Source organism: Schistocerca cancellata, chromosome 3 (genome assembly GCF_023864275.1).
Source record: "Schistocerca cancellata isolate TAMUIC-IGC-003103 chromosome 3, iqSchCanc2.1, whole genome shotgun sequence".
Taxonomy (NCBI): domain Eukaryota; kingdom Metazoa; phylum Arthropoda; class Insecta; order Orthoptera; family Acrididae; genus Schistocerca; species Schistocerca cancellata.
The window spans coordinates 708185572-708211552 of NC_064628.1; the positions used below are offsets into that span (position 1 = coordinate 708185572).

General features: G+C 40.3%; 1 protein-coding gene across 1 annotated transcript in view; it reads left to right on the forward strand.

Moving 5' to 3' along the window:
* LOC126175707 (ankyrin-1-like) overlaps positions 1–25981 on the forward strand; it is a 222625-nt gene that overhangs the window by 23468 nt on the left and 173176 nt on the right. The window contains exons 2-4 of the mRNA XM_049922640.1: positions 14826–14972; positions 15081–15157; positions 15269–15373. Of these exons, the coding sequence (XP_049778597.1) occupies positions 14861–14972; positions 15081–15157; positions 15269–15373 (294 nt within the window). The 5' untranslated portion in view covers positions 14826–14860. The remainder of the gene's footprint in view (positions 1–14825; positions 14973–15080; positions 15158–15268; positions 15374–25981) is intronic.

Genomic DNA, 25981 nt, shown 5'->3' on the forward strand with positions numbered 1-25981 from the left:
GTAGTTAGCACAGCATGAGAAATTCCAGATAACCTGTTCCAGGTAACACTGAAGACATTGCAGGAACCCTAGCCATACTGAAATGAAGGCGACTGTGGCATAAAGGACAAAAGAAGAATTGATGAACATAAATTGCTGGGAAGCCTTTTCCATTGATAACCGCCTCTTTAAAATGCAATGGAGGTAATTACATTGTAATGTTTCGATAAGAGGGCAAAGATTATGTAGATATGATTCCCTTCTTTGCCAGCAGTGAGTATGTCATCCAGGTAGTTAGTACAGCATGAGAAATTGAAGATAACCTGTTCCACAAAACACTGAAAATATTGCAGGAACCCTAGCCATGCTGAAAGGGGGCAACTGTGGTAATAAAAGACATAGGGAGAATTGAAGACCATACACTGCTGGGAAGCCTTGTCCAGAGGTAGCCACCTCTGTTTGATCTGTTTTGGTATAAAGATGCCGACCGGAGTGGCCGAGCGGTTCTAGGTGCTACAGTCTGGAACCGAGCGACCGCTACAGTCACAGGTTCGAATCATGCCTTGGGCATGGATGTGTGTGATGTCCTTATGTTAGTTTGGTTTAAGTAGTTCTAAGTTACAGGGGACTGATGACATCAGAATTAAGTCCCATAGTGCTCAGAGCCATTTGAACCATGTTTTTGGTATAAAGATTGCCTCCTACAAGTTTTGACATAACTTATTTGGGGTAAGGAATGAAATAAATTTTGACATTTGAGTGAACTTTGGCAGCCGCTTTAAAATCTCCACAGACACAAGTTCTACCATGCAGTTTCCAGAGAAACACCCCTGAAGAAGCCCATAGACTTATATTAATGGTCATCACTATACCTAATACTTCTAGACAAACCATTTTGGCCTTGAACATGTCATGAAGTGTGACAGAAATTGAGCAGGCATGAAATAAACATACAGTGGTCAATGGTTTCAATTCAGCCTGCACATTGTTATGGTGGCACAACCAAGACCAGGGTTGAGAGAGATGAGAAATCATCACATAACCTGTCAACATTGTCTAAAGATACCCCAAATCGTGTTTACTGAATCACCGAGCCGGAAGCCACATACATGAAACATGTCAAGACCAAAAATATTTTGAGCATGATATCAAGCAAGAGGTAAAATGTTAGTTTTCTGTTAACATTCTTGTAGAAGTTTGTCACTTCACAGTGTTCATGGGCTGTTGGCTGTACATGTTGATAAGATGGAAGCAGTTAGGGAGATCCAATATGAGCGCAAGTGCATTTATTTATGAGAGATGTGTTAGCTTCTGTATCCACTAGAAAAGTAACTGGAGCGATTAGATATGGCGAGTGTGATCCACATTTTCTGTGGTTGCATCATAAAAGGATGTAAATATGGCAAGATGATATGAACTTGCCATGACCCAGAATAATTCATGCAGTTGCTGCAGATGGCAGCAATGTCATTGAGCTTGTTACATACTGAACTGCATATGTGTTTGTGAAGGCACTGCCATTAGAAGTGCATGTGACATCACTTTGGACATTGGGACAGGGTAAACCATCGGGACAATTTGTATGTGTAATTGAATGCAGAAGACTGGTTACCTGAATGAGCTCTATGGGGTGCAGAGCGGCAAGCTTTCTTAATGCAGTCTCTACTAATGTCATTAAAATCCCTCTAATATGATGTGGCAATGAGAGGAACTTTGAGTGGAAGACACAATGCTAATACAACTAGAAGTTGAGCAGTCTGAGTCCCAGTTAAATAATTTTCTTTGGGAATGATATGAGCTATCATTAGAAGAACCATTTTGTTCTTCAAGTGAGCATTATACCTGATGTGAAACCTCATGAGCTTTAGCATGTTTTGAGAACCTCTTCTAGACAGTCCAACTACAGTGCTTGTAAATGCACATTCTTGTCTATAGTGAACTGAATGATACATGTCTCACAAGAGAATCTGCAAACAATTGCTTACAATTTGAGGCAGAACATATATAACGGTATTTGCAGAAAAGATCAAACTACATGACACTTTATTTCACAGTATGAAGAAAATACCTTAGAAATTTCTGAATATTCAAAAGATTCTGCATCTACTGATGGCTTACGTTTGTGAAAACCAACACTGTAGGAAAAGATAGATTGTTACTTACTGTAAAGAAGACACATTAAGCTGCAAGCTGTAGGCAGGCACAATTAAAAGACACTAACATAGAGCTTTTGGTCACAGCCTTCAAAAAGCAAAAGAGAAACACACACCATTCACTCACACAAACAAGCACACCCCATACACAGATGACCACCACCTCCAGCATTTCAGGCTGGAATGCATTGGCATTGGCATTCTGGCCCGAGATGCTGGAGGTGGCGGTCATGTGTCTATGGGATGTGCTTGCTAGTATGTATGAATGATGTGTGTTTCTCTTTTGCTGCTTGAAAGCTGTGGCCAGAAGCTCTACGTAAATGTCTTTTAATTGTGCCTGTCTGAAGTTTAACGCGTCTACTGTAATTTGCAGTCCATCTTTCCCAACAATGGAAAATCCGAGGTGGAATGTAACAGCATTATGAAAACCGTTCTTACTGCTCATCATATAGCAGAGGTGATGAGTCGCAGATAGGCACAACAAAAAGAGTGTCAAAAAGTGAGCTTTAGGCCAACATGGCCTTTGTCAAAAATAGACAGCATACACACATACACACTCGTGCAAATGCAACTCACACTCACATGACCACAGTTTTATGGCAGCTGATGATAGACTGCAAGCAGCAGTGCATAATAGAAGAGGAAACCAGGTGCTTGGAGTAAGGAGAAGGCTGTGGCTGAGAGAGGAAGGGATCGCAGGGTAGAGATGGGGAACAGTAAAGGGCTGCTTATGGGAGGGAGCAGGGATGTGATGGAGAGAGGGTAGACCAGCTAGGTGCAGTCAGGAGGTTAGATGGAGGGCAGGCTTGGGGGGGGGGGGGGGGAGCAGAAAGGAGAGAAGTAAACAGACTGGGTTTGTTGATGGAATAGAGGGCTGTGTAGTGCGGGAATGGGAACAGGGAAGGGGTTAGATGGGTAAGGACAATGACTAATGAAGACTGAAGGTTGCAGGAGCATAGGATATATTGTAGGGAGAGTTTCCACCAGCATGATTCAGAAAAGCTGATGTTGCTGGGAAGCATCCAGATTGCACAGTCTGTGAAGTAGTAAATGAAGAACATCATGTTGGGCAGCTTGCTCAACAACAGGGTGGTCCAGCTGCTTGGCCACATTTTGTCAGTGGCCATTAATGCAGACAGACAACTTGTTAGTTGTCATGACTATGTAGAATGCAGCACAGTGGTTGCAGCTTAACATGCAGATCACATGACTGGTTTCACAGGTAGCCCTCCCTTTGATGAGATAGCTGATGTTTGTGACCGGACTTGAGTAGGTGGTAGTGGGAGGGTGTAGGGGATAGGTCTTGCATCTAGGACTTCTGCAGGGATATGAGCCATGAGGCAGGAGGTAGGGAGCAGGGGTTGTGTAGGGATGGAGGAGAATATTGCATAGGTTCGATGGTTGGCTGAATACCACTGTGGGAGGGGTGGGAAGAATAGTGAGTAGGACATTTCTCGTTTCAGGACATGACGAGAGGTAGTCAAAAACCTGGTGGAGAATGTAATTCAGTTGCTCCATCCTGGGTGGTACTGATTCATGAAGAGAATGCTCCCCTGTGGCTGGATGGTGGCACTTTGGAAGATGATGAATGACTGGATGGATAACGCACAGGAGATCTGTTTTTGTACAAGGTTGGTAGGGTTATTAATGCCTATAAAAGCCTCAGTGAGACCCTCATCATTACTGATGTGACAACCACAGGCAGCTAGGCTGTATGGGAGGGGCATCTTGGTATGGACTGGGTGGCAGCTGTCGAAGAGTAAGTATTACTGGTGTTTGGTAGGTTTTATATAGATAGAGGTACTAATGTAGCCATCCTCGAGGTGGAGGTCAACATTGAGGAAGGTGGCTTGTTGGGTTGAGTAGGACCAGGTAAAGTAAATAGAGGAGACAGTGTTGTGGTTCTGGAGGAATGTGGACAGGGTGTCCTCACCCTTGATCCAGATCACAAAGATGTCATCAGCAAATCTGAACTGGGTGAGGGGTTTGGGTTTCTGGGTGTTTAGGAAGAATTCCTCTAAATGTCCCATGAATTGTTTGGCATAGGATGGTGCCCTGCAGCTACCCACAGCCATACCCTGTATATGTTTGTAGGTAATGCCTTCAAAGGAGAAATAAGTGTGGGTGAGTATATAGTTGGTCATGGTGATTAGCAGCAGGTGGATCATGGTGATCCACCCCTGCTGCCCCCAAATCATCCCCTGTTAACTTTTCAGAATTTTGTAACCTCAAATCTCACCTCACTATCATTCCCCAAATCCCTAAGCATGCAAACTAATTTTATATCTGCAGAAAGGACCACAATCCACCACCTAAAAACTGATCCTGACCTAATAATCCTACTTGCTGACAAAGTCACCACCACTGTTGGTTTTAACTGCAAGGGTCAACTGGCAGAAGGACTCTGCAGCTGTCAGATTCATCCACCTACAAAACCTGCCACAGTGACCCCATTCCAGAAATCCAGCAGAATGTCTAGTCTCTTCTCAATTCCTTATGTCCACTCTGGAACTTCTTCCTGGAATCCATCTCGCTCCTCACTCCTACCACTTCTTGCACACCTACCTCTACATGTTCATAAAATCTATAAACCCAACCACCCAGGATTTCCCATTGTGGGCAGTTCCTGTGCCCCCACTGAGAGTCTCTGCTCTCATAGACCAACACCTTCAGACTATTACCTGCAACCTACCCTCATATATAAAAGATACCAACCATTTCCTCCAGCAATTGTCCACAGTTCCTGTACTTTTACTAGACAGTACCCTGCTGATCACTGTTGATACCACTTCCCTTTACACTAACATCCCTAATACCCATGGCCTTGCTGCTATTGAACACTATCTTCCCAACACCCAATGGATTCCAAACCTACACTCTCTTCCCTGATCACCATGACCAACTACATACTCACCCACAATTACGTCTCCGTTGAAGGCAACACCTACAAACAAATCAGGGGTACAATAATGGGCATCCTTATGACACCATCCTATGCCAATCTATTCATGGGCCATCTAGAGGAATCCTTAAACACCCAGAATCCCAAACCCATCAGTTGGTTCAGATTCATTGCTGACATCTTCATGATTTGGATCAAGGGTGAGGACACGCTATGTGCATTTCTCTAGAATCTTAACACCTTCTCCCCCATTCCTACTCAACCCAACAAGCCACATATCTTGATGTTGGCCTCCACCTCAAAGATGGCTACATCAGTAGCTCTGCCCATATCAAACCTACAAACCACCAACAATACCTCCACTTCAACAGATGACAACCATTCCATACCAAGAAGTCCCTTCCATAGAGTCTAACCACACGTGGATGCCGCAGGTTTAGTGACGAGCACTCCTTCTCAAAATATTCGAGGGTCACAGACATAAATACACTCCCAACCTTGTAAAAAATAGATCTGTGCCTTATATTTCCAGCTACCTGCCACCTCCCAAAGTCCCACTGTTCAGCCACAAGGGAGCATTCCCCTTGTGAATCAGTATCACCCAAAGTGGAGGAACTGAATTACATTCTCCACCAGGGTTTCGGCTACCTCTCATCATGCCTTGAAATGAGAAGTGTCCTACCCTCTATCCTTCCCACCCCTCCCACAGTGGTATTGTACCACCCATTGAACCTACACAATATCCTTGTCCATCCCTATACAACCATTGCTTCCAGTTCCTTGCCTCATGGTTGTTATACTGTAATAGACCAAGATGCAAGACCTGTACTATACATCCTCCCACCACCATCTACTCTAATCTGGTCACAAGCATCACCTATCCCATCAAAGGCAGGGCTACATCTGAAGCCAGTCATGTGATCTACAAGTTAAACTGCAACTACTGTGCTGCTTTCAATGTAGGCATGACAACCAACAACCTGTCTGCCCATATGAATGGCCACTGAAAAACTGTGGCCAAGAAGCAGCTGGACCACCTTGTTGCTGAGCATGCTGCCTAACATGACATTCTTCATTTCAATGACTGCTTCACAACCTGTGCTATCTGAATCCTTCCCACCAACACCAGCTTTTCTGAAAACCAGCGGGAACTCTCCCTACAACACATCCTAAATTTTGGTTACCCTCCTGGCCTCAATATTGTCCTTACCCATCTGGTCCATTCCCTGTTCCCATTCCAGCACTACACAGCTCTCTATTCCACAAACACATCCAGTTTCTTTTTACATATCTCCTTTTCTGCTACCCCCTCCTCCCCCCTCCTCTACCACTGTCTAACCTCCCAACTGGTGCAGTTGCTGCCTTCCCTCTCTGCACCTTGTCCCTGCTTGCTCTTACAGGTGGCACTTTACTGTCTCCCACCCCTCAATTCTGCTCGCAGTGTGGCTTCAGCTGCCAGAGACTGTGGTCATATGTGTGTGAGCTGCATCTGAGTGAGTGTGTGTGTGTATGTTGCCTATTTTCGACAAAGCTCACTTTCCGACAGTCTTTTCTTCGTGCCTATCTGCAATGCAACATCTTTGCTGTTTGGTGAGAAGAAACTATTATTTTCAAAATCTGTCTTTTCCTACATTGTTGATATTCCTACCTGGAGTTTCCATTGTTTAAGTTTCCAAAACAAATTCAACAATTAAGGATTAGTAGCCAGAAGATATGCATGGTGCAATACCATATCAGAAACATTACATGCCCGGAAGGGCAGGGAGAAGTGGCAGATGTAGCTGTCCCATTCCTCAGGAATTGTCCGAAAATGTTGATATGGCAGTGGCTGATATACTAGCTCCTATTCACTTATCAGCAGTTGCTGTGTCAACTTGGTTTGCAGCTCCATCCATCATCTGAAGTGGGTCTGTTGCTGTTGTAGTTGTTGCTGTTGCTTTTCATATTGTTGCTAACTACTCATATAGCATAGCATGCAGTGCTCTAGTTTGCAAGACAGGAAGGCAAACCAGATCCATGTAGAATCCATGTGGCAAATTTGTTGCTGTGGCTGGTGCACCAGTCAGCCTGAGTGTGGGTTTTAGGCAGTTCACCACACTCATTTATGCAAATGCTGGGCTAGTACCCAGTTTTCACCACAGATGATATGATACATGAATAGTTAAAATACAATCACTTACAGAACACAGTTCGCACATCATGTTATTTTAAATTGTAGGCAACTGCAGCCAAATCTCCACATTTTGAAAGAAATGATCAGCACTAGCTGTAAAATACTTTTTGTTAAAAGTCACAACTGGTTTGGCATCAATTGAAGATGCTTCCTCAGGTGTCAGAGATTCCCTTTGACAAGTCATAGCAGAAAGGTAACTGACTTACAGCAACTCCCCACCATTCAGATCAAGTTATAAACAAATAGCATGCTAAAAGTGGTAATCCATAGTTAAAGTGAAGGGTATAGCAGAACTGTACCACAAGCAGGAAGGTAGTTGAGTGGCGGCAACAAGGCAGTACTGACTGCTCTGCAATGCAATGCATTATCTTAACTTTCAGCATTGCGTTATCAGGTGATGCTATCATATGCATGATATGCATCAAAATTAATTCCTAAAAAAGCAATATTCTTAAATTTAAACCAAGTCTCTTTTCTGGTGAATCTTGGAAGGAATGATGTAGTTGCACGGAGATTGGATTCATTGGATTTTCCTGGTGCTGCAAGTACATTTGCTTTGAATGTTCATACGACAAGTCATCCACCTTATTGTTGAAAATGAAGTGAGAGCACGTAGCAGAGAGAGTGAAAGAGGCAGAATTAAAGTTTAATTCCTCACTAATCCAAGCTGTTTGAGAAATTTATTTGCCTACCTCATTTTAATTCTTTACTTTATTAATCCTCCTATTCCTACCAGTTTCAATAGGGAAAAAATACAGTTGCTGATGATGATGGGCTGAAGGGCTAAACATATTGTCATCAGAACCCAAAAATACCAAGTGAAAAAAAAGTGCAAGATGCATTCGCGAATTGAACACACATCCTCTGCGCCCCAGCCACATGCTTTGGTTAGTACATCAGTGGCAGTTTTGCTGAACAGAGTGTACCTTATGGGTACATAAGTGGGAGTCATAATAATTTCTTTCCTCTATTTCTCATAATATAGGCATTTGTGGAACCCTTACATGATGACAAAAAATGATCAACATTACATTAATTACTGATCCCATCAACTTTGAGCAGGTTGTGCATCATGAAATTTAGGGGTAGTTTTTGAAAAAAGTGGCAGTATTGATCCAAAATGTCCTAGGAATCTCATTTTAGGTTGTAGATAAGTGACCTGTGAGATATGATCTGAATAATTTGGTCATGTCTGAGACCTTCTCCTTGAAAGGCAGAATTGATGTTGTTATCTGGACAAGATACAAGAGTTACAGTATATAACAGGAAGCACAGAGATGAAGCATTTTGAAAGCAGCAATTGAATTGCAAGTAGTTGGCTGTGCTAGGACAGATAGTAGCTTCCAATAGTTTGTTGGTTTTTCATGATTCACTTTCTATGAGATGTATGTTCTTACATGCAGTCCAGATCAACTCGGTCAGTTCTTAATAAGGATCACCACACCAAGGTGCTGGTCAGTGGCTCATAACTGGATCCAGAGGATATAGAAAGGTAAATCATTTACATTTGGCTTTGCATCTAATTCACTATAGGTATATTTGTCTAACAAGAAAGAGTTTTCATGGCTGTTGCACCTTTCATATTACTGGGGTTTATACTATGACATCATCATCATCATGATATACAAACCAAAGCAGGGCATCTGCAGATGCAGATGATCAACAGTATCAGACAGAACATCAGTATTACAGTCATCACAATAATGAGTCTTCAGTAATTCTGCATAAAATTATAGTTTCTCCTTAAACAAAACTTCAATGAGGAAACTATGCACCTATTGACATGAGATGCTTACTAGCATGATACTTTCATAAATCTTACTTTCATAAATCTTAATTATATGATCTCCTGTAACCAAGACCATAAATTTTATCTACCTTTTTTATGTGAAATCTCAGTCAGGCATTTGGAATATGCCATATCTGCTTCACCTTCTTTCCATAGAGAATCATAGTAAAACCCCTTTTAAGCTGGAAACTACAGAATATACACTATCTGATCAGAAGTATCTGGATACATGTTAGTGGATATTAATAGGGGATGTGCCCCTCATTCTCCTTTATGATGGCTTGAACTCTGCTGAGGCACTTCTGGTGAGGTGTCAAAATGTCTGTGGAGAAATGGCAGCCCACTCTTCTTCAAGAATCAAAACCAGAGAAAATGATAGGGAGTATTTCCATGCTGATACAAACAGTCATTGTCTACTAATTGTTCCTCTACTGTACACACTACACAATGCTGTGAAATGTGTTTTGCATTTAGTGTTTTCTCAAGCACAATAAGGGCAGCACACTATAACCACGAAAAATACCCCATACCATAACACCAGTCTTCTGTACTTCACTATCAGCACTACAGATGATGGCAGGTAACATTCTCCAGGAATGCACCAAACAGAAACCCTTCCATTGGATTTCCAAAGAGTATAGTGTGCTTCATCTCTCCAAATCACTCATTTCTAGTCACTCTCGGTCCAGGGGAATTGCTCTTTACACCATGTCAAGCATCACTTAGCATTAACTACAGAAATGTGTGGCTTGTGGGGAGTTGCTTGACAATAGGGAGTATTTGTACTGTTGTCAGGTGTCCAGCTGGGTGCAATTGTTTTCATAACACAATATTTCATCTTCAGGTGATACCTGCAAAATGATCATCTTGGCTACATCTCTCTTCTTTTATACTCTTATAACTCCCCACACTGTCCTCCACTGCTGGCCACATGCTACAATGAGTTGATGGTTGGAGGGACGGTGCTGCTGGAAGCTGGGCAGTACTCCTCCCTCAGTCTCTCCTGTTGCCTGCATCAGACACAGAAATCACTCCTGGCTGACACTGTTATTTTAGTTGGCTAAGAGTGAACCCAGTTTCTGTGTTGATCAGCCCATCAGTCACTCATATTTCAATAGTCTCCTTCAGGACACAGTCTCAAAATGGCAAAATGACGAGTTCTGTCTTAGCACTTCCATTTCTTCTACTTCATGGAGTCCCCTGTGGTCATGCAGTGTTCTGCATATATACCTAAGTGCATTTACTTGGAATGTGGTAAACACCTAGTTTGCAGAGCCCCAAGTCATCTTTCACAAAAACTAATAGGGAATGAATTTTTGAAGGTAGATGGAAAATGCATTTAATGTTATATTGAGCCAGGAGTCTGTCAATTTTATCCAATGCTTTGCCAGTGTACAGCATATATACCATTGTCTTTTCCTCCTCATTAGCTTCTGTCTGCAGGGCTTGTACTTCCTGCCTGAAAGCACGTCAGATTTGTCCCTCATTGTATCCATTCTTCTTGAAAATGTGCTCAAGGTGTTTAAGCTCCCTTAGTAGGCTTTCTTTGTCCAATATTGTGTGGGCTCTGTGTACCAGTATACACAGCTCACCCGCATGTTGTGAAGGACAGTGGCAGCAGGCAGTGTGGAGATAAAAATCAGTGTGGGTGGCTTTCCTGAACACACTGTGTCTTATAGTGCTGTTCGTTCTGCACTAGACTAAGATGTCTAAAAAGGGAAGTTCGCCATTATCTTCCACCTCCATGGTGAATTTCATACTGGGGTTCTGAGAGTACAGATGTTCGAGAAACTCCCGAAATCTCTCACTCCCATGTGGCCACACAACAAATGTTTCATTAACATACCTGAAAAAGTTTGTAGGCTTCAGTACAGCTGTTTCCAGAGCTTTCAGTTTGAAGTCCTTCATAAACAAATTTGCCACAACTGGTGACAGAGAGCACCTGATGGTGACACCATCCGTTTGTTCACAGTAGCTGCCATTGAGGAGAAAGAATGTTGATGTGAGAACAAATTCAAAGAGATTAGTCACTGTCGAGTCGGATTTCTCCCTGAGCAATGTGAGGGAATCAACAAGCAGGGCTCCAGTGAAGTGGGATACCATATCAAATCTCACCATAAGGTCCTGGTCATGGAGGAGTAGTTCTTGCATCAGTTGAATGAAATGTACAGGTTTCCCAATGTGATGTGGTGCTGACATTTACTGACATAGGGACTTAACAGTATTGTTAGATGTTTGACCAGCTGGTACACTGGTGTGCCTATGTTGCTTACAGTAGGATGTAGAGGAACATCTCATTTGTGAGCTGTTTGTAAGCCATACAGCAGCAGCTCATGGTCAAAGCTTCTTGATGATTTCCTTTATCAGGGACCTGTGCAGAAATCCAATAGTCTTCTTCTTCATCTTGTTGGTTGGGTCTCCCTTCAATTTTCTGTAAGCTGGATCCTCGGTTAGGCCATATATTTTGCAATTGTATTCTAGCAGTAGCAGCAGTATAGTGGCATTTCCTTTACTCACAGATAAAGTGACTATTTCAGTATCATTCTGTACTTCCTGAATAGCAGCTCTTTCCACTTTCATGATGCTTGTCCTTGATGGAATGGCTATAGTGAGCATGTGGCACCTTTTCTGGGAGGGGGGGGGGGGGCGGCAATAAGAGTATAAAGGGTGTGATGTGCAGCAGAGATGCTCATCTTACAGGAAGATGATACTTAGGCACACTTTTGGAATACTGGGTTATGAAAATGACCACACTCAGCTGGACATCTGACAATAGTACAAACAGTTGATTCACTGGGAAGCCTAAGATCACACAGTTTTAGCCATTTCTTCTTAATTACCTATGCAAAGTCATTGTGTTAGCTGGACTGCTAGTGACACTTTGTTGGAACTCATAAGGGATTCCTCCCTGCAATGCTCAATGGTGGTTTGGCTATGGTTGTTTCTTTTTCATGTCCACTACACAGTCACTTCACGATCAGTTGATTTGGGCAGCTTTAGAAGGGTTGAAAAGTCTGTGACAGATCTGTTACTCAGGTGACATCCAGTCCCTAATTTACATTTCTTTTACATTCTGACCCATTCTGCTGTTACAGCATCTCTGCTGGCAACACATTACTCTCCTCTATCTTTTAGAATGGCAGGTCTGCAAATAGAGTATGTGGTGCCAGCAATATAATTTGAGGTGGACCATAAGGCAACATTTTACAATTTATCAGAATATTTAGTTGTAGGGATGTAAATTGTACTTAAATCTAATGTTCATATGAAATATGTTTTGATTTTACCAATATATAGACAGTGATAGTTTTCTGTGTAAAGTTACATAAATGCTTTTTTTAAGTATTACATAAAACAGCAACTGAGCAGTATAAGAGGAGGAGTAGTACCCCCCTCATTTCAGCTCCCTCACTACAGTATAGTGAAAGATCCTTCTTAGAAATGAATAAGTTGTTACACAAGTAATCTGCAATTGTTAGCTATGTCTATCCTTTGTCTTTTCAAAGTTGTGACATTTAATGAAGGAAATGTGTATGAGTGTCTATATTCTTAAGTCATCAAGATCTATAGCATGAGCTTTTGTCTTTCATATCTTGTGTGAAGAAAGCAGTAGTTGAACTTGATAGCAGGTGGTGACTCCAGAATGAGATGATACGTCAGGGAACCATGTCCTCAGAGTTTCCCCCTGTTTGAGTCCTAATGTGCAGCTTCATGTGCATCTACATCTCCACTGTAATTTAAAATTACATATAATACAGCTGAGTTGATTTAGAAGAGCTATGTCCCAAAATTGTTCCCATATCTAAAATAAAAAAGAAACAATATGAACAACTATTGTATTGGACTATACATTCACCTTCAGGTTAATTTATTCGTATTTATTCTGGATTCTTAGGTACTAAAAAACTGTCTTTCTAAAATATTGTAATGTGTACACACCTGTAAAGTATATCTTTCACATTGCAGATTTGTTATGTTCCTCTTGCTGCTGTGTTTGTTACAAAAACTTTATAGAGAAAGGTCCTCAGGTTTATGCTATGTTCTTTGATTTCCAGAAGGCATTTGATACAGGGTTCACACTGTTGTTTTGTGTGTGGGGGTGGGGGGGTGGGGGGGGGGGGCTGGCAGGGGGGGGGTGGGGGGAACAAGCTCACCGAATATCAGACCAGATTTGTGATTGTACATGGGACTTCATTGCAGATAGAACTCAACATACCATCATTAACAGAACAGAATCAACAAATGTAAAGGTAATTTCAGGACTGTCTCAAGAGTGTGTTTTAGGGCCACTACTACTTACAGTTTAATTGATGATCGAGGGATAAAACTGGAGTCTCCTTGAGGCTATTTGCAGATGTTGCCTTTGTCCATAGGAAGATTGCAACCTCAGGAGACTAGCAAAATGCAGGAAGACCTGCAGAGGACTGATGGTTGATAGAACAACTGGCAGTTGATCCCAAACATAAATATATGTAACATATTGTACATAAACAGGTGAATGGATCTACTACTGATCAACTACACTGTTTGTGGCAAATCACTGGATACAGTAACTACTGCAAAATACCTATAAGTAACCAAGCTGAGTGACCTAAAATGGAGTGACCACAAAAAACAAATATCAGGAGAAGCAAGTGTGAGACTGAAATGCACTGGTTGAATATCAAGGAAATTTAATTCACTCACAAAAGAAGTGGATTACAAAATCGTTGTTTGACTGATTCTTGAGTGTTGTTCCTCAGTCTGGGATCCTTACCAAGTAGGATTGATAGAAGAGAGAAGATCCAGCAAAGAATGGCACATTTTGTCACAGGATTGTTTACTCAGCAGCAGCCTGTTACCAAGATGTTCAACAATCTCCAGTAGCAAATGCTACAAGAGATGTTTACGCATTACAGAGAGGTTTACTGTTGAAATTTTGAGAGCTTACATTTCAAGAAGAGTTGGGAAACTTATTACTTTCTCCCACAAAATTGTCTCATGAAATGATAATTAGAGAAATTAGATGTCATACAGAGTCATAGTCATTCTTGTCATGTGACATTCATGAATGGAATGGGAAAGGTGGTGGCACCAGATAGTGGTAATGGAAGAACCCTCTGCCACCCACTGTAAGATGGCTTGCATAGTATAGATGTATATGATATTATACACTGTAAAATTTGAACTTATAAAAACTGATTGCTTTACAACCTAATGTTTTCAGTGTTTTACACTCTTACACTTTTTCTTTATCTGTCTATATTGAAACAATGACTATTAATATCAGTGATTCCTCATCAGATACTGGTAACTATACAGATTTTTTTAGATAGGGAATGTGAGATGTCAGTTGTATGAATAAGAAATCAAGCTACTTTGTGACTCATATTCCAACTGTATTTCAGAATACCATGAGTCACCAAGGAACTATGGCTGTATTTTTGACAATATTTTTATTAACTTGTATTAATTTTCCTGCTTTTTTTTATTTGAAATGCTGTAAAGTATTTTCTCTTGTTCATTTTATCTTAGATATGATACTTTTACATTACAGCCATTCTTGCTAGAACATCCGACTAATTCCTACTATGTATGAAGTAAATAATGCGTTTTTGGTCTCAATTGTTTACTGTTTACAATATTTCTAGCTTTGGTTTAATATCTCATTTCCTTAGCGAGCCACTGGCAGTATGCAAGAGGTGACCATAGAGGAGAAGGAACCTTATCTAGTAAACTGTGTTTTTGTATTATCTTTAAAATACTTTATGTTTCACCATCATTCATTAAGGTGTATCACACCATGAAGAGGTGCTCTAGAGGTAGAGTTAACCATTTTTTCTTTTGCAGGTTGCTTAAAAGCTAGAACTGAAGAAAGTTCTGCAATGTTATATGAAGATATTCATTTGGAACCAACACTACTTTCATTAGTTTTTGGTCTTATTTCTATTATAGTGACTGTCGCGGTTTTATGCTGGAGGAAATATGTTAAGAAAAGTGAGCTTTATATTCTTACAGTTCTTTTTCCTTCCCATACTGTGAATAACTGTGGCACTTGAATTTCAACATATCTGATATTTGTCTGATTTTCCATTGTCTTTCCAGAGAAGCTGGAATTTAATTATGACTTGGAACCTTGTGAACCTGATATAGTTCTGATGCATATTCATCTGTCAGCTATGGTGAGTGAACTACATGAAATAAATTTATTGTTCACAAAGGAATGAAATTTTTAGTTTTGAAAGTCATGTCTTTTAAATGGATTCTTCTTTAATGGTTTGTTTTTTCTTCAGAGAAGCTACCAACGACAAGCTGCCGAACAGTGTTTTATGTTACTCCAAAAGCACCCTGAAGCTGTGAACCATGCCTTGCCTCCATTCTATTATACACCCTTCTTGGTGAGACACAATTTGTTTTATAATTTTATAGAAGTTGGGTCATTTTTAAAACTAATGTTACAGGAAGTTATACTTACAAAGCTGATGGACCATGTCATTCTTGTTTATCTGGGGAGATAACATTTGCAGAATACTTGTTAATAATTCTTTTATTGTATTTATTACCCAAATTTTCTGTTGATGTATGTCTCTGGGGTTAGTTATAACACTAACATCTTTTGGAAAAAAAGCCACTATGTCTTCTGTGAAGCATATTAAGCTTATTTAGGTATATGAGAAACAACAGTGGCCAAAAGAACGGACTTTTAATGGTTTATCAGATGACATAAATCTCCTCTATATAGGCCCTACATTGTTAGCCACCTTATAAATTTAATAATAATTCAGTTTTTCTAGCAAAATATTGTGATTTGAGTAGACAAATGTCTTGATAGATCACAAAACAAAACAGACTGCTGATATTAAGTGGTGGAAAAATTTGATGCCTGAATGTTCTGATTTTATTGTCAGTTGAGGAACTCTTTTGAATGCCTAGTTGTGATTTATTAAGTGAGTTATTATTAACAAATTTTGATACTCTTCTAGAGTAACTTCTCTTTCATGTAGCTTTGTAAGTTGATATCAACAACAAAACAGGTGGACATATCCCTTAACATCTTTAATATAAATTGTAGCAACAGCAGCATATTTTAATCTGACTGAAAAACTTGGCTGAGTTGATATGGATAACAGCTGTTTATTAAATAACAGCATTTGTAATATATGTGCAAATAAAATAGAAAGCCTTAAATATTTAACAAGGCATGAAAAATATGACAGCAAGACAGGTTAGACATCATAGGAGGGAGAGCGTTCATTTCAGTAAGAGGCTGAAATTGAATTTGGCTGCGAAGTTATCTGTACACAAGTAAATGGTCTAGACAAACTCAAGTTAATCATCTGATGTTGTAACTGGCCACCCAATTCTGCCATAATGGTTGTAGGATCGCTAAAAGAAAGTCTACACTAAATAGCATGAAGGTACCCCAATCACACAACATGAGTTAGAGGCAGCTGTAATCTACTGTATGTAGACTAAATGTTTATGAATTCATTGCAGGTGGTATGAGTAGACGGTATTGTGAAGTAATTCTGAGCACATTTTCTGAAAACCGTCTTGAGCAGTTTGTTTGACATCCCATGCGCAATGCAAATATTTCAGATCTTGTCGCTATAAACAAGCCTGACATTATCAACAATGTCAGTGTAGAGATAGTGACTAGTGACAGTGATATCATCATAGAGATGATGGTTACTGAAGTCAATAAATCCATCAGGAAGACTAGGAGTACTTTTATACTGGAAAAAGCATATAAGCAATTGTAACATTCTACTTAGACAATGAATAGACGTCATTCAGTTCCAATATGATGGATGTAGAGGAATTATGTGCAAAGTGTATACTAAATGTAAATCACATTCTGGAGAAGTATGTACTGGGTAAGAATGGAAAAGACCTACCACGTTTTAATAACAAAATTCGGAAAATGCTGAGGAAACAGAGACTGTTGCACACTTGGTTAAAAAAAAAAAAAAAAAAAAAAAAAAAAAAAAAAAAAAAAAAAATGCAGAAATGTCAAAAGGCAGAAGTTAGAATTTTTTGTGTATAAAAAGATACATGTATGAAGCATACAACAATTTCCATCATTATACGTTATCAAAAGATCTTACTGACAACCTGAAAAAATTGTGGCCCTAGGTAAAATCATTAAGTGTGTCAGACTTCCATTCAGTTGCTCATTGAGCACTCTGATGTGACAATAAAAAAAAAAAAGAAAAAAACAGCAAAAGGAAAGCTGAAGCTTTAAATTTCTCATTTGAATAATAATTCACACTGGAGGATCATACAGATGTACCATCATTTGACTGCTACACAGACACTTGTATTGAGGACACAGAAACAGGTCTCCTTGGCATTGCAAAGCATCTGAAAGAGTTGAAAACAAATAAGTCGCTATGACTGAAACAAACCCCAATTCAGTTTTACAGAGAGCACTCTTGGCATTGGCCTCTTTACATAGCTTGCATTTATTGTATATCTCCCAGGCAGTGAAAAATCCCAAGCACCTAGAAAAAAGTGCAGGGGACTTCTCTCTACAAGAAAGGTAAAATAATAGGCTCCCAAAATTACTAGCGAATATCTTTAAGGCCAGTTTGCTGCAGAAATCTTCAGCATATTCTAAGTTCTACTGTAATAAATCTGCTTGAGGCTGAAAAGTTTCAGTCCACAAATCAGCACAGATGTAGGAAGCATTAATCATGTGAAACACAGCTTGCTCTTTTCTCACATGATATCTTGCAAACCATGGATGAAGAACAACAGGCATATTCCATATTCCTAGATTTCCAGAAAGCATTTGATGCAGTGCCCCACTGCATACTGTTAATGAGGTCCAAGCATGTGACATAGGTTCTCAGATATGTGAGAGGCTCAAAGACTTCGTAAGTATGTTTTCCTGGATGGCGAGTGTTCATAAGAGACAAAGTTATCATCAGGGATGTTCCGGGGAAGTGTGATGGGAATACTCCTGTTCTCTACATACAAAACAGTATGATGGATAGGGTGAGCAGGAATCTGTGACTATTTGCTGATGATGTTATAGTGTATAGAAAAGTGTTGTCACTGAGTGACTGTTGGAGAATTCTGGATGACCTCACCAGAAGCTGTTTGGTGTGATGAATGGCACCTTGCTCTCAATATAAATGAATTTAAGTTGATGAAAATGAGTATGAAAAAAAATTCTGTAATGTTTGGATACAATATTATTAGTGTGCTGCTTCACTCTGTCATGTCTATTAAATATCTAGGCATAACATTGCAAAGTGATAGGAAATGAAATGACAACGTAAGTTTGATATCAGGTGTGCCATAAATTGCAGAACATTTGTCTTTCCTGCTGCTGGCAGTGCATGTACAAACTGATTTGGTGGTGGAACACTTGAGTGGTCATGAGCAGTGCATGGCAACAGCTGGGAGTGTCACCACATGTCATCAGCAGGTAGCCACAATAGAGTGGAGGCATATGGGAATCAGCCAATGAGCAGAGCATTTGCTGTCAACACTAGGCATCGTTCTGGCTGGAGCAGCAAACGGTACTGTACTTTATGAAACTGAGGAATGTAGCATAGTCAGGAGCGAAGAGCTGGTTGCTGTGGCATGTTTTTGAACATGCCAGTTTGAGAAGTATGTGTTTAATGTGGTAACTACTGACTGTAGTGCATATGAGTGAAGCAGGGCTTTACTTGAATTACATATTGATTTTGTGGTGAAGCAAAAGGAGGCTGCTGTTGGGCTGAATGTATTCAGCTGACAGAGTACCAGCTGAAGGAAGTGTACCTAGTAAAATTAAATTTTCATTGCTGTTAGTTTCCATTGATTAACCATTCTGACATATTGCGTGCAGCAGATTATATAGCTCCATTGTTAAGTAGGCTGTCAGCTTTGGTCAGTATTTTTGGAATTTGGTTTTGGAATGAGATCTGGTACTGAATGTGTCATATTCTTTCAGTGTGCATTGTTATTTATGTGGCTTGGTTGATGTCCTTGTATTGAAGCATAAATGAAATCAAAATCAGAGGCTCTGATTTATTGACATTTTGCCTGTTGCATTAGGTACTACTGTGTTGTTAAGTTGTATATTCATTTGTGTGGTGGTATCTACTGTGGTCCTGTTGAATATGTTGGAACATTTGTTCTGCACGAATGTTACCCTTCTGCTCTGCTATAAGCTCATTCAGAGTAAGTTGGAGTCCAACATGTCATTCGGAAAGGTTATTTTCTTAGCTGGTAATATTCCTAAAGGCTTACTGAGCAAGTATAGTGGCAGACACATTAGGTTCAGAACTGTAGCTGCTATTATAGTTGCTGGAAGCCAAAAGGTTGGCCCCAAATTGTAAGACTTCATACTGTGTAGTAGTATTCCACTGCCCCACAGCACCAAGTGTTCCATACCCTTAGGTCATCCTCACTCATAACAATTTATGGTAACTACCATTGGATCATGAACTGCCTTCTGGATAGAAGGCTGTGGTACAAGGATGTCCTGTGGGCACTCTTCTGCTCCTGTCTGTCCTAGCAACAATTGACCATCCTGGATGGGCATACCATACCCTGCTCTCTATGACAATGCCACAGTTCATCTGCTGACATTAATGTGTGCATTTTCCCATCTTTTTAAACCAGTAGAATTTGCTTCATCCTGACTTGCACAAATTTTTCTAATGTCCCTCATGTTACAGATATAAGTGAATCACATACCTCTTGTGTTGGACATAAATAGTAGCTCCTCCATTGCCAGATGTAAGCCAATCAGAAATTGACTTGGTAGGCATATAGTAGGGATTAAATGCCTATGCACCTTATGGTGTGGTTTTCTGTAACTCTGCTATCTCAATACGGGAATTCCCTACACTATTGGGAAGAGTGCGCAAGAACCTTAACATGGTTAGTAAGGTATTCAGTAGATGTAGATGGCCCTGTGTTTTACACAGGTCTTTGTTCATAAATCTGGTTGCCATTTTCATGTAACTAGTCAGCTCTGCTTTCAGTTGCCCCAGCATTCTGGTATTATTTAACACTCTTTGCTTCATATTGGTCAGATGAGTAGTGTGCCATTTTGCTAGGGATCTGGTACCCTCTGCCTCTCTCTTTACCTGAACCAATATGTCATTTACATGCCATGCACGGTACCTCTGCAGCTGTAAAGGGGTAGGCACATTGCAAAAAAGGTGGGGAGCTTTTCACTTGACAGGAGGACATTGTCTTAAAACAAATGAACAAAGTTTATTTGAATGCTGAGAAACACAATTCAACTTAATAATGACAAATCTTGGGGATCATGAAACAAATTAACTCATTTTTATTTTTTGGTGGAAGATTAATCCTAGCACATGTTTTTTCAGTTTCATTGGCATCTTTTCATTGTATCATTGCACAGAGCATTACTCTATAATAAATTTCTACCTTGTAACACTATTGTGTGAAATGACAGCTGATTCACCTTCAAGAAGAAAGCCCAATTCTGTGTATGAGGCTGTTCAAAAAGAACCTGACTTTATTTATAAATTCAGTCTTTATTCAGATACAATTGTCTGATGCTAGTCACTTTCAAAGTAGTCCCCTTCAGCTTCTACACACCTCTCCCAATGCTACTGCCACTGCTGGAAGCATTCCCTGGAAAGCCTCTTTTAGTATGATATGCTGCTGCTCTGTTGGCTTTTGATGTTTGCATCTCACTGCTTCACAAATGTGAGGCATAACCTCTTGGTAATATTCCTTATTGACATTAGTGCCTTCTGGGGTGTACTCATGATAGACATGGCCCTTGGTGTCAAAAAGGATGGTCAGCGTGACTTTCACATTGCTGTTGACCTGCCTTACTTTTTTGGGTCACATGGATGATGGCTGCATCCTTTGCAATGACTGAAACTTTGTTTCTGGGTGGTACCCATAAACTCAGAACTCATCGCCAGTGATCACTGTGTTAAGAAACTTGGGATTACTATTCACAATATCCAACATGTCCTGTGTGATCTCTGAATGAAGTTGCTTCTGCTCTGTTGTTAGCAACTTTGGTACAAACTTTCTGAGATCATCCTGCAGTCCAGATGTTCCATTACAATGGAATGAATGGATACGGTACTAATTTTAGCCATGTCTGCAAGTTTGCTGATCATGATTCAACCACCCTGCAGCACTTTGGTCCTAACATGGTCAATGATAACCTCATTTCTGGATGTTGGGGGCCTACCTGAATGTACTTCACTCTTCATGGGCCATCTTTGAAGCAGTTTTACCACTCCTTTGTGTTTGTGGTACCCATTGCTTTGCCCCCAAATACTTGTCAAGTCATATGGATTATTTCAACTTGAGAATCTCCAAGCTTAAAACAAAATTTAATGCAATACTGTTGTTCCACTTTTTCTGTTATTTTGCCCACAACACAAAATCCAACAACTACCACTTACATGTGTTCACCTGTTAACAACTAGCCAAGGACTGGTGTTTTCTGTAGTCATGACAAAGATTAGACATGCACACTACTTACGCCTAGCAACATAGATTGGGGAACCAGATACTATTGTTGGTTTCAACAACAAAAAATAAGGTCATATAGCAGATGTGAGAAATATCAATACAACACATCACATCACAATACATAACATTTTCTGAACAGACCTTGTAATGTATAATGTGCTTTGTCACTCATATGTCCAACATATGAGATACAAATGTGAGTGATAAATCATCCATAGATACACCTCTGAGATCTTGCTTTCTTATTAAGGATTAAATTCCACCAGTGATTGCAATTTTTGCTCCTAAAATGTGTCAGTTTGGTACATTTTGTGTAGAGTATGTTTAAACTGTACATTTTTGGATTGTTTATCCAGAAACCATGTTTGGTACTTTTGTGTAGAGTATGTTTAAACTGTATATTTTTGGACTGTTTATCCAAAAACCATGTCATGTGTAAGTGTTGTATTGATATTTTTCACATCTGCTATACGAATTTGTTACAAAGAAAAACTGTGCATATTATTTAATATTTTCTCTCTGCAATCAGAAATATGAAATTCGCTTTACTATGAAATCTGTTGCTCCATGCACAACAGTTTGAGACTTCAAAGAAAAAGGGAGTTTAAGACTCTGTTTATTATTGCTCAGTTTGTAATGCAAGTAAAACAAGAGAGGCACCTGTAATTTTATAAACGGTAGCTACCAAATAAAGTATCAGAAAATTATGATCAATACCTCTTATTAGCAAATGACAGAGCAGTGCAGTCTGAGTTAGTGGAAAGATAACAATCCACAGGGTAATTGTCAGTAATATAGGGATTTATGGTACACGTAAGACAAATAATAAATACTTTCTGTTTCCAGTCACTCACAATAAAACTTTGATAAATACATCCTTGAAAATACCTTAATTATTCTGTTTTGTAAGAAGTTAAAAAGACTGTAAAGGTACACCAGTGATTTAGAAATAATATTTCAACTAGCTTTGTATTCATTGCAAACTCAGATTGTCATGTACATTAATTATTAACATTGCAGATTTTCTGTTTATGTGGTGAAATTATAATGTTCAAATAGTGCTATGCTTGCTTATATAAGCACCTTGGATAAATAGGACTCAGTATTCTAATAATCATATTTTGTGCAATCAAGTGGCAATATAGATTGATATACAGAATATTGTCAATCTTTAGGGTCAAAATTAAACATATGGTAGGAGATCCTAAACTGAATATTTTGAGGCAGGGAACCAATAGATAATCAGAAGTGAGTATTGTATGTGATACAGGGTCTTGAACGAACAATGTGTGTGAAGCAAATGTCTGTAAACTGCTTTTGTTTCTAAACAGCTTACCACATCAAGGTTGGATCTGGTATCCTGAAAAACAATACATAATTGTCTGTAATGTGTTCATGACAAGTCAAAGATTAGCATTTTTCATTACAGAAACTGGCAGTCAAGCTTTTAATGTATGGTGCAGCAAGATGTATTTTCAATAAAGCCAAACTAATATACAAAAAGTATTGCAATAGGTATTGTACTGCTCAGAACAAATCTATCTCTGTTGATAGCAAATTATTGGAAGCTGGACCACACATTCTACAGAGAAGCAGCCAGAGCTCCCAACAGAGAATAATTTATGCAATTCATTTGAATGGATGATGTTGAATCATATTGGAGGAGATTTATTAATAAACATGAGAAGAAGTGTTAAATCTGAGAGAAAAAATTCTTCAGAAAACATCCAATGGCGTCCCTGTAATTTTTACAGTTTGAAGAATACAGATGGAGAAGCATTCACATCCCTGTCATAAACAACATGTACAAGTGATGGGACCAAATAATTCCATGCTCATCTAAGACCACTGACAACAATTCTCTATCAAGTTGAAGATTGGAAAAATTGGAAATTTATGGTAAGGGCTTATAGGACCAAACTGCTGAGGTCATCAGTTCCTAAGCTTACACGCTACTTAATCTAACTTAAACTAACTTACGCTAAGGATGACACACACACCCATGCTTGAGAAAGGACTCGAACTTTCAACGGGGGCAGCAGCACGCACCATGACAAGATGCCTCAGACCGCTCGGTTACGCTGTGTGGCTTGAAGATTGGATTCATAAAAAAATTAATCAATAGGACCATACTTGCTACCACACTGCTTGAATGGTGTAGATTTCTGTTGTGACTCGCCGATCATTCAAAGTGCAGCCGCACAATTATGCACGTCCTCTACATGCGGCGCTGTCTGCCAGCCATGCAGCAGCTGCGCCACCTAAGCGGCCAGCCGAGCAGCGGCCACTAGACTGGGGCTCAGTGCTCATTCGAATGCTAACATGTACACATGTCTTGCTTGTCAAATTACTCTGTGACTTACATGTGTTGTGTCGTTCTGAAATATATGTGTTAAACTTGACGTTATAACAATTGGCGACGAGGTAGTGGATTTTTCCTTTTCACCGTTGACCCACAGGGTCCCATGGCTACTGTCGAGAAACTATTGCAAAATCTCCTTGAACAGAAACGCTTCTAACAGCGGCGATTCGCGATTTTGTCGCGGTGTCAAATGCGGGGCGTTTCTCGTCGTTGGCTATACATCCTTTTCCTCCTTACGACGAGACGGCAGAAGACTGGTCTGATTATGAAAAACGTCTTCGACAGCACTTCTTGGCATTTAATGTCACGGACGAACAACCATGTAAGTCTCTGTTGCTTTCCTGGATTTCACCTCAAATGTATCAGTTGTTGTCGCAATTGGCTCCTTTGAAGGATCCTGCGTCTTTGTCCTTTGCTGAAATGTGTTCACTTCTGTCTGTCTATTTTCAAAAGCAAATGCATGTGGTAGCCTCTCGTGTTGCCTTTTATCGTTGTCAAAAACAGCCACATCAATCCTATCGAGCTTGGGCTGCTGAACTTCACGGCCTCAGTCGAAAGTGTCAATTCGTTACTGACGTTCACAAAGAATCCTATGCCGATTCCATGGTACAGGATGCTATTATCCGGTCGGCGCCCGACAAAGAAGTTCGGCAACTTGCCCTTCAGTTGGCGAATCTGACTATAGATGTAGTTCTCTCCATTGCACAGTCTTTTGAAATTTCTCGTGCCGCTGGGGCGCAAATAGAGGCGTGGGGTGATGTCAGGGAAATAGAACCTCTGTGCACTGTTGAGGACGTGTGCGGCGCATCCCCGCCGGCCGACGTGGCCGCAGTGCGCTCTCACGCGCAGCATCGGCCTAGCCGTAAACAACCCGCTAAGAAACTGCAGCAAAACCCCCGGCAACTTCCTTCATGTCCGCGGTGTTTTACGAAACATTCACACGAGGATTGTCTCCAACATTGGGCTGTGTGTCACAATTGCAAAAAGAAAGGTCATGTGTCTTCCGATTCCAAATCCGACCGCATACATGATGTTCATGAACATGACACTGATTTCTGATTCTGTGTTGTCTGTCAATTGCACTTCTTCCCTTTCAGGGAAGTTATTCCTCACTGTCCAAATCCTTGGTCGAGATGTTCACATGCAATTGGATACCAGTTCTGCTGCCACTATAATTAATTCTCAGACGTATCTTCAGTTGGGTTCTCCACTCCTGTCACCTGTCACTCGGCAATTACGGACGTACAATCAACAGAAGATTTCTCTCTTGGGACAGTTCAATGCTGAGGTATCTTACAAATCCGTCATTCGCACTGTTCCCATATTTGTGGTCGACTAGAGCAATGCAGAAAATCTTTTTGGTTTCGATGCCTTTCGCGTTTTTGGGTTCTCCATAGATGACTCTGTCAATATTGTTTCTGATGCTATTCCTTATGCTCAACTGGATTCCTTGTTGATGACATTTTTGTCCCTTTTTTCTCCTGGGTTAGGCTGTGCAAACGACTTTGAAGCTCATATCACGCTCAAACCCACTGCTCGGCCTAAGTTTTTTCGGGCTCGGCCCATTCCTGTGGCCCTTCGTGATCGGGTAAAACGGGAGTTGGATCGTCTCACTACTTCAGGGGTCTTGCTTCCTGTCACTTCCAGTGAGTGGTCCTCTCCTGTCGTTGTCATTGCTAAGCCAAATGGTGATATTCGTCTCTGTGGCGATTTCAAAGCCACTGTAAATGCTCAATGCCTCATCGTCCTGAAGAACTGTTCACTAAACTTGCTGGAGGCCAGTATTTTTCTAAAATTGACCTGTCAGAAGCTTATCATCAACTTCCTCTCGACGCTGCTTCCCGGCAGTTTCTGGTCCTTAACACGGCTTTCGGCCTCTATCAATACCAATGCTTGTCATTCGGGGTTGCTAGTGCCCCTGCTCTCTTTCAGCGATTCTTGGAACAATTATTGCTCCCTGTCCCTGGGTGTATCAATTACATGGACGACATTGTTGTCGCTGGATCACCACTGAAGAACATCTTCAAAATCTCCACACACTTTTTCATGTCTTACAGACTGCCGGTCTTAAGTGTAATCTTCAGAAATCACAATTTTTTCAGGCATCTATCACATACTTGGGGTTTCAACTCTCTCGGGATGGTATTCGTCTGCTTCAGCAAACTGTCGC